We start from the raw sequence: 17,468 nt of genomic DNA on the forward strand, positions 1-17,468 counted from the left end.
TTACCGTCATAAACTGCTCCAGGGGTGTCCAGTTTTAGAAGTAAATATGAGGTTGTAGAGACCCGAGGCAGGGAGCAGAGAGCCCGCTCAGAGCAGCAGCGGTAGCCTCATATTGACCCACTCCAGCGCAGCACACACATTCAACTCAACGGGGCCTCCGGGTCCTGTAATCCACACAAACTCGATCCTGTGGAGCCAGTCCGCGAGGACACTTTACTATCCACTCGACGGACCACTAGGGCGGTGGAAGGGATCTCGGCAGAGGAATAAAAACGCATTTCCCACTCTGGAGGTCGGCTCATCGGGATCAGTCACTTCTCAAGCTGTGTCTCCGTTCAAAGTGCTGTTACATTGAAGGAGCCGCAGAAGCAGCAGCAGTGCTGAGTGTTACATTGTAACATGGGCCGACATCTCTCCGCAGCGCCACCAGCGGCCGGGGGTGGAGTCACAGCCTGGGGAGGCGGGACAGACCAAGACAGACAGACAGACGGATAGCCAGAAAGACAGATGGATAGACAGACAGAAAGATGGATAGACAGACAGACAGACGGATAGACAAAAAGACAAACAGAAAGATATATAGACAGACAGACAGATAGGTTTTCAGTACTGCTATTAGAATCAACGTGGTTTGATATCTGATATGAGCGGGCCACAACTGATTATTCGGATACAACCTACCAACTGTTGAAGCAATGAAGACATTTACGCTGCTAAGAGGATTTTTCATCCGGGTAGTTTATGTGGACAATGGTGACATCTTGTGGTAGATTTGTGCTGATGCTCCAAATAACTTGTTTTTCACTAAAAAGTTTTGATTACTTAGTGTAATCCTTATAATCTACTATATGTTAGATACTTAATTTATTTGTATTTACTGTATGTTGTTGACTATCTTAAAATGCTATGTCACGTTAGTCCCTGTACGGTGAAATAAAACAATTCTAAATATATTAGTAGCTATAAAACAACAGAAAAACCTGTATGGGTATGGCATAAATACAGTGAGGAAAATAAGTATGACACATCAGCATTTTTAATCAGTAAGGGGATTTCTAAATGGTCTATTGACACAAAATATCCACCAGATGTAGCATTCAAGCCAAATATTGAATTCCTACAAAGAAATCAGAACATTCAAGTACATAAGTGGCATCATAAATAAAGTGAAATGACACAGGAAATAAGTATTGAACACACTTTAATACTTTGTAGAAAAGCCTTTGTTGGGGATTACAGCTTCTAGACGCCTCTTGTATGGGGAGACCAGTCGTCTGCATTGCTCAGGAGTGATTCTGGCTCATACTTCCACACAAATGGTCTTTAAATCTTGAAGGTTCCTTGGGCCTCTTTTATGAACTTGCTTGAATGTTCGCTCCATAGATTTTCTATGGGATTTAGGTCAGGTGATTGATTGGGCCATTCCAGAAACTTGATTTTCTTTCTTTTAAACCATTTCATGGTTTCCTTGGCCTTGTGTAACGGATCATTGTCTTGCTCAAAGGTCCACCAGGTTTCATTTTCAGCTTTCTGGTAGATGGCAGCAGATTTTATCCAGAATGTCCTGGTACATTTCTCCATTCATCCCGCCTTCGATAATATGAAGTCTGTCAGTACCCCTTGCTGAAAAGCAGCCCCGAACCATGATGCTTCCACCCCCCAAACTTAACTGTTGGTATGGTGTTCTTCAGGTGGTGGGCGGTGCCATTTCTTCTCAAAACATGGTGTGTAGAATGACTGCCAAAAAGTAAAATTTTGCTTTCATCTGACCATACTATGGTCTCCCAATAATCCACAGGCTTCTCCAAATGTTCTTTCACAAACTTTAACCAAGCCTCAACATGCTTTTTTTTATTCAGCAATGGAGTCATGCATGCTGAGCGTACATGGATGCCATGGCGGTTCAGTGTAGTGCTTATAGTTTTCTTTGAAACAACAGCTGCTGACGCAAGGTCTTCCTGAAGTTCTGTCCGAGTGGTTCTCGGCTCTTGGAGAACTCTCCTGATTATTATTTGAACTCCTCGGACAGAGATCTTACCTGGAGCACCTGATCGTGGCTGGTTTATGGTGAATTGATGCTCTTTCCATTTCCAGATAATGGCCTCCACAGTGCTCACAGGAATATTCAGTATTCCGGAAATGCACCTATAACCATCAATATGCTTTTCAACGATAAGATTACGGAAATCTTGAGAGTTCTGTGCTTTTACCCTTCATCAAGTCTTTCCTGTGTGCCTCCTGGGTAATGAGAAGCCTTTATAAGTCATCAATTAGTACTGATAGGGGGCAGGGTTTCTCTCTCAATACTGACAGATTTCAGGTGATCTTTTTTGCACCTTATCTTCATGTTTTCAATATCCCCTGTGTCATTTCACTTAATTTATTATGACTCAACTTGTATACTTAAATGTTCTGATTTCTTTGTATGAATTCAATACTTGGCTTGATGGTTACATCTGGTGGAAATGTTGTGTCAATATCCCACTTAGAATCCCCTTAATGATAAAAATGCTGATGTGTCAAATACCTATTTTCCCCACTGTAAATATGTATGGCTGACACATATAATATATAGCTTAATGTCTCATAATTAATAAAATGTAACCTAATCAGCAGCACGACACTTTGACAGATGTAGACTAGAAAATTATGAACTTAAGTTAAACTGTTTATTTGAAAGAAAGAGAGGACAAGTTATCTAGTGGTGTGTTGTACCATTTCAAAAGCACTGTCCATTATACAAATGCAGTACCACAATATGATCTTCACATGGTACAAACTAAGCACATATATGCTTTTAAATATGAGAGTTCATACTTTGTCATTTTTCAAAAGATTTAAAATCTTGTCCCGTCTAGATGTGTAAGGGGTGTGTCTGAGCTGCAGCAGATGTCCAGGAAACAAGTTTCCACTGGTGGCATACATCTCTTCCCCTTTTGTGCCCATTAAAGAGCGCAAGGTCTTGTTCCGTGTCAAGATTTTGTCATAGAACTCCAGGCCACCCTTTGCATAATCGCTTGACAGACATGCTGCACGGTGGTCCGAGCTGTAGTCCAACCACTGGCTCAGAGCATCAGAAGCCAGGATAAAAGACAGAACCCCTAAACCCACAGCAAACACATTAACACCAGCCCTGAAGAAGATGGACCCAGCCTGGAGCCCAAAGATCTGCTTGAAGGCTACGCTATATATACAAGCCCCTGCCAGACATGCTGGAGCCACTGCAGCGTGCAACACGGGACCCCCAGACCCCAGACGAGCCACTTCTCGGGCTATAGCAAACTTCTGTGCCTCCTCAGAGAACACCAGGGAGTTTTGAGAGCAGCGCCTGAATCACTGTCCCACTGCAGCTCTTTGCCATTGATGAGAATAGTCCGGTTGGTGATTCCTGATGGATCATCGGTGGTGCTGTTGAAGTTGGCTGGGATGCCGATCTGCACTCCAGAGGGAAGCCATGGAACACCTGCCCCTACTGGGTGAAAGCCAAAGGCGGCAAAAGCACTGAAGTTTTTAGGGAAGCTGACAGCGGAGTCTTTGAGAACTTCTTGAAAGACATTCTCAAGCTTTTCCGACAGGCTGGCTGGTTCTCCTTTGTGCCAGGCCTGGTAAACTTTTCTGTATGTATAATCTGGGAAAACATGATAGAACATGTTGGCAGAAAATACCCCTCCACAGCCGACAAGGAGCAGTGGTGTCCGATACTTCTGAATAAACACAGAGAGTCTCAGAAAAGGCGAAGCCATCACTTCTCTTGCTTTCGACCTCTTGACTACTCTGTCAAAACAAATGACACAAATACATTATTAATATAATTAATATAAATATATAATCTTTGCATTTCACATCAAATGGTATATCTTATCAATAACCTAACGTGCATATATAAATACTTATTTTCCAAAAGCCTTAGTTTTTTTATTACTTGGTTTATGTCTCTCAAGCCCTTCTTTTCCTAACTATACTGTACATTTTCGAATAAAGTCCTAAACACATTTCTTCAAAGACTTTAGGTAAAATATCAATTTAAAAATATATATAAACCCGTAAGTTTTCTCTTACTTGCTACGTTGTGCTCATTCTTACAAGGGCAGCACGTTATGGAAGAAGCAAACTACCGCAAGAACGCTTTACGACAGTTTTGCGACAACACAGACGATTTGTGGACTCCATAGAAATAGAATAAGGATTAGAATCGAAATTAAAGATAATTCGTACAACTAAAAATGGGGATGGAGTACGTGTGTGTAAAAAAAAAAAAAAATCACAAATCACATACTCTACGTTTTGTATTCCTAAACTAGTGGATATCGGCGTGTTTTATTGGCTATTGTATGTCGCTTGTGAATGAGTATATTTTTTGACTAAACAAAAAAGATCCACCGAGCGCTTCCTAGAGGAACCAAACTTTTTGACTCGAAGAAAACAGAAGCAGAAAGCCTCTATTTCCCTATGCAGTGAACTTTTCTACGAAGTACACTTCCAAAACAGGCACCCAAAGATTAATTTCATACTTATGTCAGAGCGCCGGTTGGGCACCGAAAGACCCATAACAATTTATATATTTTTCTTTTTTTCTGTTGTTCACATTTCATCTTTTAATATATGATAAATACCAACCACTATACTTTCTATTTAACAGTATTAAACAGTTACAATTACACCTGTCAAATGTCGTCCTCTTAAGATAAATAGACAAAATATAAACTTATTTTTATTGTCCTTTCAAATCTAATTATCTTTTTCGGATCTCACACATCATTAGTAATAAACTCAGCTGCCGCTTTAAAAGTGATGACGAGGCTTCACGCAGAGGAACAGTCCATTTGCGCTTTTGGGGGAGATTCTTCCGTTTACGTGACAATGTACGGGTTTTGAAAAAGACAGTGTTTTAGGAGAAGTCCTGGGAATATATGCACCGTTGTTTGCTTCAGATGTGCAATGCTGCTAGTTAAATAAATAGAAAATGAATTCAGTATAAAAATTGGGAAAAGAAACGCATCCACCCCGTCGAAACCATTCTATTTATAGCATCAGCAGTTGCGATGTGAAGATTGTTACACTGTAATTTCATAAGGGCGGAGGAAAATGTCTTAATTTTTCATTTAAGCTGAAGGGCAGGGTCTGTTTTGCTAAGAGCCTGTTTGATAATTCAGAAATACAGGGATGTCGAGGAGGAGTCGGGATTGTTGCACACTTGGTAAATCAACCAACCCATGACTGGTGAGTTTCCTGACCAGAGTTTGGTGATGGTTTTTGATGATCATTTATCAGTAACGTTAGGTACTCAGAAACACACTCATGTGTGTCATCCAAGACATAACCCTTCCTCGAGTGTCAGTTTATTGCCCTCGGATTCAGGTCGGTATTGTTCATAATCATCATTAGTGTTTATTAAATAAGATAACTGAACGGAGTGACTGATCTCACGGATACGTCAGTACGCTGCGTTAAAAGTGACGTCATCAACGATGGCGAGAAGAGCGCAGGAAACTTCTGATTAAAACTAAATATAGCTTTACAGCTGTGTGGAACTGATATAATGATACATTTAGAAAATAAATTATAGGCTACAATTTTAATAACATTAGAGGAGTTAAATGGTCTGGATCCAGGCCCGTTTTTAGTATTATCATCATCATTATTATTATTATTGATTTTTATATTTATGCCTTCTAAATGTACCAAAGTGATACTTCCCTATTTTTTCATTCGATAATACATCGATAGTAAATCATAAATCTTTTAGTCTTGAGCATAGACCTTATAAAAAAAAAAACATGGACATAGTGTCCGTGACGTCACCCTTAGGTTTCCGAAGAGCGTTTTTTAAGCCAAAAGTGGGCGGAGCGGGCCATCGCCATCTTGGCATCGCGTCACTCTGGGGCACTGTTGGGAACATTACTTTAAAAAAGTAATTAGTTATAGTTACTCACTACTTGTTTCAAAAAGTAACTGAGTTAGCAACTGAATTACTCTATAATAAAAGTAACTCATTACCAGGGAAAGTAACTATTTGCGTTACTGTACAAAAAAAGTTGCTATATGTCAGAGATTCCTTTTTTTTTTTTTTGCAGTTTTCACAAGTTTTGCAGTTTTCGATATTTATTGCACGTCAACAGACAGCAAGAGTTTTATCCTGCACTTCAAGTATTATCTTTGTAAGAAAAGTGTTTTTGGCCTCTAGCTTTGTAGATGCGTGTCACACATTACATGTACACATTACATTACATCTCCACCTTGAAAATGCCAACTTTTCATCGGATTGCTCCTGACTCGCCATTTCTGCTGCTGCTGCGAATCTCTGTTTAGCTGTTGCGTGTGTGACTGTGTCTGTTTGGCGCCGCTGGCGCTGCCGCGTGTGCCGGCATGTGTGTAAAAACACTGGCTCTGATTGGCTACCATGAAACACATGACACTGCCTTAGCCAATCATAATCGCTTATCTCGTTAGTATTAACCCACCTGCTCACTCACTGTGTGAGTCAGGGGTGTGTTCGGATTGCATAGTTTATTAAATCAACGCATAGTAACGCACCTCATTTAATGTTCAGTAACGTTAACGGCATTGTAACGACGGGAAAAGTAATTAGTTAGATTACCCCGTTACTGAAAAAATAACATTGTTACCTAACGCCGTTCTTTTAAACGCCATTATTCCAAACACTGCTCTGGGGTAATCAAAAATGGGCAAAAAGGTGGAATTTTGTTGCTGAAACCATACCACACCTAGCACGACGGCGGTTACAGCAGCGGCAATCCACCTGTCACTCAAGTGGCCACGCCCTTAATTATGTAGAACTTTAAGGCTTAATATAATTTAAACTGATGAGTTATAAAAAAATCATCCCCCTCATAGTTGTCCTGGAGGGTAAAATTTGCTATATAGACCAAAATCTTTTTTTAAACAGGCTGTAAACATGTTTTTTCCTGCTGTAAAGTTGGCATTTTAACATGGGGAGTCTATGGGATTGACTCTCTTTTGCAGCCAGCCTCAAGTGGCCAGTCGATGAATTATAGTTGAAATCACTTCCGTGTAGGGTTCATGAGAGAGAGCGGGAGGTTGCCGCTTAGTCTTGAGTCTTGACTGTCGGCGCTGCACGAATTAGCTCACATGCTTCCGTTAAACGAAACCGAACAGAACCGATGCGCGGGACTCGATGAAAGGGAGAAAGGGGCCAGAAGAAGCAGTGAAATGTAGCAACATCACTGACCTGTTCAGGGTGTCAGATGCTGGTCAGTTTCATCTGTAAATATGCTAGATAGTTTTGTCTTCAGATAATAATTTAAAAGTGTGTTCAGCATTAGAATTTTTCAACAAATATTGTACTACTTTTGACATTTAGGCACTTTAGAAAATTATTTAATACATAGTTAAAAGGTTTTGATCAGTAGATGTTAATGTTTTTTTTAAAGAAGTCACTTCTGTTCACCAAGCCTGCGTTTATTTGATCCAAAATACAGCAAAAACAGTAATATTGTGAAATTTGTACAATTTAAAATTTCTATTTAAATATATATTTTAAAATGTAATTTATTAATGTGGTTTCAAAGCTGAATTTGAATCATTACTCAAGTCACACGATCCTTCAGAAATCATTCTAATATGCTGATTTGCTGCTCAAAAATATTATTATTATGTTGAAAACAGACTCAATTTTTCAGAAGTTCAGAAGAACAGTTTTTATCTGAAATAGAAGTATTTTGTAACATTTTAAATGTCTTTATCATCAAAATAATAATGATAATTATTATGAATCCAAGCGTTTGGTATAGTCCATAGGTAATGTTGCAAAAGCTTTTTATTTCAGATAAATGCTGTTTTTCTGAACTTCCTATTCATCAAAGAATCCTGATGTACTTAACTTTTTGTTTTAACTTTTGATAATAATAAATGTTTTTTGAACAACAAATCAGGATATTAGAATGATTTCTGAAGGATCATGTGACACTGAAGACTGGAGTAATGATGCTGAAAATCCAGCTTTTTGATCACAGGAATACATTACATTTTAAAATATATTCAAATCGAAAGCATGTTATTCTAAATAGTAAAATATTTCACAATATTAATGTTTTTGCTGTATTTTGGATCAAATCAATGCAGGCTTGGTGAGCAGAAGAGGATTCTTTAAGAAGATAAAAAATAATCTTACTGTTCAAAAACTGTTGACTGGTAGTGTATATTTGTATGAAATATAGGTCCGTTAAGTCTAGGGTATTTAAGTCATTTTAAGATAAATAGCATTCTGTGCTAACAAACTGAAATGAGGTGGTTGTTTTCGACAAGGTGGACACATACAAATTATAGGATTGTCTCTGGTGTCAGAAATTGTTGTGGGTGTACAGGCTATATACAAAATAATAATAATAATAATAATAATAAAAGGACATCTTTGTTCCCTTGTTACCCCTAATAGGTAGGCCTACATACTGCTCCAGTGACAAGCTGTTGTACCCCAAAATATACAATTTTGGCAATGTTTTCTGTGTGGCCTGGATAATTGTGAGATTTCCCCGCCTGAAATTGCGTCCCAGTCCAGCCCTGTCTGGCTCCAAACCCTTTTTAAAATAAAAGACAATACTATAAACAATACTGTTCTGTGTAATCATAAAAGGCTATTAGATCATCTAAAATAAATACGAAATGCAATCAATTTCTGTCACCTAAGATTAAAAGTTTAAGTAAATCATAATTAGAAAATAATGTCATAATTATGAGATGGTAAATCATAATGACATAAAAAGTCAAAATGATGACATTTAAAAGTAAAAAATTGACATTAAATAATTACGAAAAAAAAGTCAAACTTTTTAACTTTTTGTCTTCTTTTTTTTTTTTTGTTAACAACTGTTTATTGAATTTTCTTTTGTTTACAACAGCAGAAAACAAAAAGCAACTGAGCAAATGTAGAACCCATCCCAACCCATCCCACCCCCTGGTAGACTAAAGAGTAGAGAAGAAAAATAATAAATAAATACATAAAGTAAAATAAACAATAATATAAATAAATTAAGTAATATTAATACATAAAATATAATAAAATAATTCTTACAAAGATTTTAGAAAAGATGATACGACATTAAAAGATGAATGCCATACATTAACAGTTTTCACATTAGATCCATGTATACGAGAAGTTGAGAGTTCCATTGAGATAATATCTAACAAATAAACCGCCCAGGTTCTTCTGTCCATTGTGTGAGGAGGATTCCAACGATTGACTAGCAACTTTTTTGCTGCAGTGAGAGCAGCTAACAGTAAACATCTTTGTTGGACAGACAAGGTGAGGTCCCAAAAATCATTCATGAAAAAATGACGTGGAGACAAACATATCTCAGTACCCAACAAATAAGAAAGGTCCTGTGAGAGCTGAATCCAAAAAGGAGAGAGAGAGGGGCACTCCCAAAAAAAATGCAAAAATGTGCCTAAAAGTCCTTGCGGACAGAGAACACACTTAGGAGAAGACGACAGATTCATATGATAACGTTTCAGTGGGGTCAAGTAAACCCTATGCAGCAATTTCCAATGAATAATTTGGTGGTTTGGGTTTTTAGAAGACAGTTTAAACATTCCCCATATCTGATCTGAGAATAAAACCTGCACATCCTCATTGAGATCCTTAGCCCAAACAGTTGTAATAGATAGAGGTTTGTAAGAATGCTCAAGAAGAAAAAGATAGATGACTGAAGCAGAGGAAGGAGATTCCTCAGAGGGAAGGATTAGTTTGCGCAAAGGGTGAATAGGCAATTGAGAGTTCCAGGGCACCCCATATGCCCGCAGGGCTGACCTAATGCGCAAATACATAAAAAAGGAAGTGCCTGGCAGATTATATTGAGTTTTGAGATTCTGAAAGGATTGTAAACCACTATCATCATAAATATCTCCCAGAGTATTTACTTTGTGATGAGTCCATTGCGGACAATGGAATGGAGTGTTGCCTGACAAAAGATTATTATTGTGAAAAATTGGAGTATGCTTATGCCAAATTTCAACTAATTGTAAACGTCTTTCAACATCCCTCCATGTAGAAAGGAGATGGGTTACAATGGGACCAAACCTAGATTTACACTGCCTAAGCGGAACCCCAGAAAAAACAAGATCCTTCAATTTATATGGATAGACAATAGATTCCTCAATTGCTCTCCAAGATTCAGAAGCATCAGGGTCAAACCAAACTGATAAAGGGCGGAGGGAAAAGGCTTGGGCATACAATCTAAAATTAGGGAAAGAAAGACCTCCATGTAATCTACTTCGTTGTAAAGTAGTCAGTTTAATACGAGGACGTTTCCCATCCCATATATACCGTGAAACACATGCATCAAGTTTGTTCCAGTAACCAACTGGTGGAGCAAGAGGAATCATAGAAGAGAAGAAATTAATACGTGGGAGAACATTCATTTTAATCACCGATATACGAGCCTGAAAAGAAGTAAGAAGACGAGACCAATTTTCTAAATCTGAGGATATTTTGCCTAGAATACTACTATAGTTTTTTGAAATAATTTCTTGCAGGGAAGGAAAAATATCTATCCCCAGGTACTTAAAGTTTGGAACTACTGGAATAGATACAGAAAGGGAAATGGGATCAAATTTAGAATTGAGGGGAAGTAGACATGACTTACTCCAATTAATTTTAAACCCAGAGAGAGATCCAAAATGGTCAAATAAATTCAATACATGGGGAATAGAATGTGACGGCTTCTCCAGAAACAATAAGATATCATCTGCGAATAAAGAAATATGATGATGAGTATTCCTTATACTTATGGGAGAAATAGTTTCAGATAGTCGGACCGCTTGTGCTAAGGGTTCCAAAGATAAGGCGAATAAAAGAGGAGAAAGCGGGCAACCCTGACGAGTACCTCGATGTATAAAGAATGGGTTAGAGCAGACAGAACCTGTGAGAACAGAGGCTGCTGGATTGGCGTACAGAACTTTAATCATGTTTATGAAACTTGATCCTAGACCCAGATGCTGTAGAACCGCCCATAAATAGTTCCATTCTAGCTGGTCAAAAGCTTTCATTGCATCTAGAGATAATACTGCACAAGGGGAGGACGAACTATTAGTTGAATTAATAATATGATATAACCTGCGTAAATTATCTGATGCTGAGCGAGATTTAATGAACCCTGTTTGATCATGGTGAACTAGTCTGTTCATATATTTCTCTAAACGACGAGATAGTACCTTGGCATATAATTTAACATCAGTCCCTATCAAAGAGAGAGGTCGGTAACTAGAACAGGAAGTCGGATCCTTATCTTTTTTTAACAAGAGAGAAATCACAGCTATATTAATAGACGGGTGAAATGAACCTTGAGTAACTGAAAAATTTATCATATCTAACAAGAGGGAGCCTAAATCCGACCAAAAAGTAATAAACAATTCGACAGGAATACCATCTAAACCTGGGGATTTCCCCTTGTTCATAGATCGAATTGCTGACTCCAGCTCTTGAAGGGTAATCGGTTCAGCCAGGTAATCAGAGTCTGAATCTGACAGCCTAGGTAAATCAAGGTTGGACAGAAAAGATGCAAAAGTGTCAGGGTCACCAACAGCAGAAGAAGTATAGAGGTTAGAGTAAAAAGAATGAAAAGAAATATTAATGTCTTTTGGATCTGTCACAATGAGCCCGGATTGGGATTTCACTGCTGAGATATTAGCAAACTTTTCACTGTTACGTATTCTTAAAGCTAAAAGGTGGCTAGGTCTACTTCCTTGAAAATAATAATTCTGCCTGCATCTTTGAATCAGGAATTCTGCCCTGGATCGCAGTAATGAATTAAGCTCGGATCTAACCGCCATGATTTTGCTGAGTGTATTGTGTGAGAAACAACGCTGATTGTCTCTAGTCAGATTCTGGAGCTGTGATTCCAATTCAACTATCTTTTTATGTCTGTTTTTCTGAAGGAAAGAGGCATATGAAATTGAGTTATTCCTTATAAATCCTTTAACTGCATTCCAAAGTGTTCGTGGATCATCCACTGAGCCTTGATTAATTTCAATAAACTCAGCAAAATTATTTCTGAATTGACTACAGAAGTTTTCATCTTGTAACAATTTAGGGTTAAATCGCCATCTAGTCGCACGAGACGGTCGAGGGATCAAAGATAATCTGCACAAATTTCCATCATGATCAGACAAAGATAAGGAACAGATATCGGCATCACAAACAGCTGAAGATAAAGAAGTAGAAATGAAAATATAGTCAATTCGTGAATAGGATTTATGAGTAGCAGAAAAGAAAGTGAAAGACTTAGCAGAAGGATTTAGTAAACGCCAAGTATCCACCAATGAAGACTACTTTTTGTCTTCTTTTATAGGTTTATCTGAATGTGGAAATATAAAATTATAACTGTACAGTTATTAATGTATTTTAACTTGACATAACCCTGTGATTATTTCTCAGTGTTAGTTATTTTGTTATAATAATGTAGTTAAAATTCACATGATAAGTTCTTTGCACTTTATCAGCTATTTTAAATTTACTTGAGGAAGAAGAAAATGCGGCTAAAACACTGGAGAGAGAGAGAGAGAAAAAAAAAACTTTCCACTTAAACAAAGTCATACAGAACAACAACATTTTCATTTTTGGATGAACTCCGCCTGGTGCCTGCAACTAAAGTACATGCACTGTGATCATAAGAGGTCAGTTTGAGGTCTTTCTCATGGGTGTGTTTGGGCAAGAGGTTCATATAGTTCTCTTATGAAAGTGAGATCACTCAAATATTCAAGCCTGGTGGAATTAGGAAGGAAGTCTACTCCTTCCTCACATTGTGGGCCACAGGAAGGGGTGGCTGTCACCCACTGACAGACTTTTCCTCCTGAATAGCACACATTGCCCTGCTCACGGGCCGGGCAAACACTTCTTCATTAGCCTAGCTGACTTCTCCAAACTCTTTGCTCTGCTACTAGAGTTGTCTTTTTAGGTAAGAACGTGTTTTTACTTATTTTCATACAACTTTTAGGTTCAAATGGTCCTTTCACCATAGCTCTGTACATAATATCATTGGGGCACTTTCTTAAGAATCTTGCGTTATAGTTTTATACAGCCAGTCTATGTACTGTTTTGTTATGTGCAAGTACTGTAGCTTAAGGAATGTGTTGCATTTGTACTTTATTTTTATATATTTAATGTTTTTTCTGCCCTCTTCTGTATTAGAATCAAAGATACCTATGTATTTAAATACACATTTGCAAGGCATTTAAATAAATATATGAATATAATCAACATTTTGACATCTTATTCTTGTCCTTACATTCTCCTTCAGGGAGCTTTGTTTAATTTTTTTTTTTTTTTTAGACTGTCATCAAAAATAAAACAGACTTGGGTTTGGAAGATTCAAGGCTTGTGTTGTGCAGAAAATAACGGCAATTACAAAGAACCACACTGTCTGTGTCTAGACCATATCCTTTGCAATGCATCCCTAAATTAGCGCTCTGCCGAACTATTCCCAAACCACAGAAATCCTCATTTGAACGTTCAGCAGTGCTTTCAGCTTCTTTACTTCATATAAAACACGAGAAATCCTCATAACTGTCATCTAGCTCATGCTTAAGCTTAAATAACGATCAGGGATAACCTCCTCCTCTCTCTCCTCAGGTGTAGCTGTTATCATGGCAACCAGTGCGGTCCCTAGCGACAACCTCCCAACGTATAAATTGGTGGTCGTGGGAGATGGAGGCGTGGGAAAGAGTGCTCTTACCATCCAGTTTTTCCAAAAGATTTTTGTGCCAGATTACGATCCTACTATTGAAGACTCCTACTTGAAACACACAGAGATCGATGGCCAGTGGGCTATTTTGGATGGTACGTGCCAACACCTCATCAAGTGTAGTGATTTTCTGCATTATAATTAATATTTATGCTTTTAGTGCTCCCATAGTGTTCTGTGTATCTGCAGCCTTATCAGTAGGCTGATATCAAGGTTTTAGCATCACTGCAGCTCAACGAAAATCATGGCTAATGCAAAAACCAGCAAAAATCTTGTTGGTAGCGGTTTGGTTTGAAGTTACTGTTGGGGATCTGAAAGTTCAAATTCATTCTGCCTTCTAAAGAATGGTTGGTTCATGTAAATATACTCTGTTTACATGGGTAGAAAATATAGATAATATTATTTAAATATAGAAAGGGATTGAATATTTTTCTTATAGTATTTTAATAACTTTATTTTTCAGTGTATAACATGACAACAGCTTGACCTGGTCATTAACTTGTCCCTGTTACCTTCACTCCTTGCAGTTTTAGACACAGCAGGTCAAGAGGAATTCAGTGCCATGCGAGAGCAGTACATGAGGACTGGTGATGGTTTCCTCATTGTGTTCTCTGTGACGGACAAGGCCAGTTTTGAACACGTCGACCGCTTTCACCAGCTCATCCTACGAGTCAAAGACCGGTTAGAAATCATGTGTACATACAAAACTCAAGTCCACAGCTCATTATTGACACCTCAGTATATTCCTTCCTTCCTTTTTCTTTCTTTTTTAACATATTTTGTCTTCACCAGGGAGTCTTTCCCTATGGTTTTGGTGGCTAACAAAGTGGACCTGGTGCATCTGAGGAAAGTGACAAATGAACAGGGCTGTGAGATGGCAGCCAAACACAACGTGAGTCCAACCAATATCACGGCTATATGTAAGACTGACAACAGTGGAATTTAACTGTAAGTGAGCCGACAACTAATAAGAGTGTTTGTTGCGGTTAAAGGGTTCAACCAATAATAACAAAATCTGTCATACTCACTAGTGGTCGACAGATGTATCGACAAGGCCGATATATCGGTTGATATTTGGCATTTATCAAATATCGGCATCGACTGATACGTTTTTATGCTTGGCCGATGTGTTCGAGGCGGGACTTTTATTTATTTATCTTGTGAAGTGTGCAATTTTAACCAGCATGATCATGTGTTCAAAGTAAAAAAAAAAGTATTAATTTATTTGGAAACAAAAATCCAACCTTTTTAACAATAGTATATGTTTTTGTAATTATTCTGATCTTGTTTAAATAATAATCCATTATTTTCATCAAAAGATTTGAACATTTACAGTACTTAATCTTACTTTATTTCGTAACTCTTATTTAAAATGTCAGATGTAAATTTTAAAGTGTTCAAGGAAGTGTTTAAAAGGCTGAAAGGAATGAGTGACTTCATGCAGTAATTTCTGAATCTTTTTTTAAGTTATATGTTTGGGCCTTTTATTTTAAGAGGACAGTGGAGAGATGATAGGAAAGTATTGGGGTGAGAGAGGGGAGCAGGATCAGCAAAGAACCTCAAGGAGGGATTCAAACTTGGGTCGCTGTGAGAGTAGTTGCGCTATTTGTTTACGCACTTACCACGAAGCTGGTAACCAGTTCTAATTCTGAACTATTTCTTCAGATTACTTACATTGAAACAAGTGCCAAGGATCCTCCAATGAATGTGGACAGAGCCTTCCATGAATTAGTCAGAGTTATCAGGTAAATAAAACTGATCTCATCATAATGATGAACTAGGATGATATGCAAGAACAAATAAGCCTGTTACCATCTACTTCTGCCTACCCAGACAAGGGTTAAATTGACACCTTTCTCTTTCACTTATTCTTTGTCTTTTTAGAGAGCAAGTTCCAGAGCGGAGTCTGAAAAAGAAGAAAAAGACAAAGTGGCGTGGAGACCGAGCCATGAGTTCTCACAAGCTTCACTGTGTGATATTGTGACTACCTCTCCAGTCGAAATCATCAGTGTTTGGCGACACAAACTGCCAGAGGACAGACTAGAGATCTGCACTAATCAGAGGACCACAGCCTTTATCAAAAGAACTGGCATGAAGTCAGACTATCTCTTCCTGTCTCAGGGAAGCATATTAGGTGAGTCAAGGGAACACTGCTGCCAGACCAGGGAGGAGAAATCAGTACAACACGTCTAATTTGAAGCACTGCCGGAAACAACACAAATCACAGCCAATCAGAAAATATCTGATGTTTAAATTTTAAAGACCAATGAGATCTAGAAAGATCCACCAAACCTAAACCATACCCCATTCACACACCTACATTTAAAACTGTCTGCAGCTTCCAAACATTCATAGAATTCTGTGGATGATTGTTTTGCAGAGCTGTTTGAACATTGTTTTCAGTAGTTACTACAATTATGAAGGAATATTGTTGTTTTAACCTTCAAGGAAGTCTCAAATCTGCCTTACAAAGGTATATTTATTGACACGTTTGGAATATGTAGCTATAATAGAACTTGTTTAAGAAGACGTAAGTGTTATTGAGTGATATGTTGTCAACATGGTTAAGCACAATAAGTACTGACATGATTGAAGGGCCCATTGCACTAGCAAGATTTTTTGCACTTTCAGTATTTACTCATGGGCTTTTGTTGTTTAAAATTGCCTTGCGATTTTGATTTTGTTGCACATTTACAGTACAGGTGCCCTAAGCCATTATTATACATTTTTATAATAGTCAGACAGAAAATGCCCTCAACTAGCTGACAGATATTCAATAAATAGGTTCTGATCACATGTCCTGGTGACCGCTCTGTACATCAGAAACACTCCCCCATATATATACTATAATTTGTATAATGAAAAAGTAACATGGTTTCATCACAAATATTAAGCAGCACAACTGTTATTGATAGTAATAAAAAAAATTATTGAGCACTAAATCTGTTTATAAGAATGATTTCTGAAAGATGGTGTGACAATGATAACTGGAGTAATGGTTTGCCAATAAAGGAATACATTACACGTAAAAAAAAAAAAAAAAAATTATATATATATATATATATATATATATATATATATAAATATAAATTTATTTTCATATTGTAAAAATTTAGTTTTTCTGTACTTTTGATCAAATATGCATCAAAAATCCAGCCTTGTTGAAAATAAGTGCTCTTGCGATTTCAACATTTTAAACGGTTGTGTACCTTTTATTTTTCTCCATATGTCATACGTGATTGAATGTTGCCGAGAGTAAAGAGAGAAGAGTATGATTCTGCTGGACAGGTTATATTTTATGCTTGATCAACCTTCGGTGTTCATCAGTTTGTCAGACCTTCCTGTGCCTCAGTTTCCTCTGTGTTGGACCAATTTATGTGCCTGTGCCAGTGTGATAATGATCAATTTCTTAATCACTGGTTTCTCTAACTGTTCCCAAAGGACAAAGAAGCTGAGCCCATCTGCGGTTAAAAAACCAGGGACCCTTAGCCAAATGTTATGTTGTATTGTTCAATACCGCTTGTGCTTTGCTCTCATAAATAAATCAGTAAGGAACCATATCAACCCTTGCTGTAATCTGTTGAATGAGGAGTTTGTAGTTGTTATTGTTGAGAAACTTCAGGTCTAATGAGCTAGAGACTACAACATATCCGGATGGAATGTTAATGACATTGGTTTAAATGGACAGAGATGGATTTCCAGATGTTTTACAGTGTATTAGACTCTCCTAAGTAAAATCACAGCATTCTA

The 17,468-nt window shown here is 37.8% G+C and overlaps 1 protein-coding gene and 1 pseudogene across 2 annotated transcripts; one reads left to right on the forward strand and one right to left on the reverse strand.

Annotated features, from left to right (window-relative positions):
• Positions 1–2,441: 2,441 nt before the first annotated feature.
• Positions 2,442–4,141, reverse strand: LOC113076075 (transmembrane protein 177-like; annotated as a pseudogene).
• Positions 4,142–5,013: 872 nt separating this feature from the next.
• LOC113076076 (ras-related protein M-Ras) lies at positions 5,014–16,741 on the forward strand. Of its 2 annotated transcripts, none has more exons than XM_026248744.1 (6): positions 5,014–5,220; positions 13,607–13,813; positions 14,246–14,399; positions 14,511–14,610; positions 15,384–15,463; positions 15,603–16,740. In XM_026248744.1, the coding sequence occupies exons 1-6, from the start codon at positions 5,214–5,216 to the stop codon at positions 15,700–15,702; spliced, it is 648 nt and encodes a 215-aa protein (XP_026104529.1). In that variant the 5' UTR covers positions 5,014–5,213; the 3' UTR covers positions 15,703–16,740. The 2 variants fall into 2 exon arrangements, with proteins under 2 accessions (XP_026104529.1, XP_026104530.1); XM_026248745.1 differs by lacking the exon at positions 5,014–5,220 and adding an exon at positions 12,828–12,932 and having other exon boundaries at positions 15,603–16,741.
• The last annotated feature ends 727 nt before the right edge of the window (positions 16,742–17,468 follow it).

Source organism: Carassius auratus, unplaced genomic scaffold (genome assembly GCF_003368295.1).
Source record: "Carassius auratus strain Wakin unplaced genomic scaffold, ASM336829v1 scaf_tig00018592, whole genome shotgun sequence".
Classification (NCBI taxonomy): domain Eukaryota; kingdom Metazoa; phylum Chordata; class Actinopteri; order Cypriniformes; family Cyprinidae; genus Carassius; species Carassius auratus.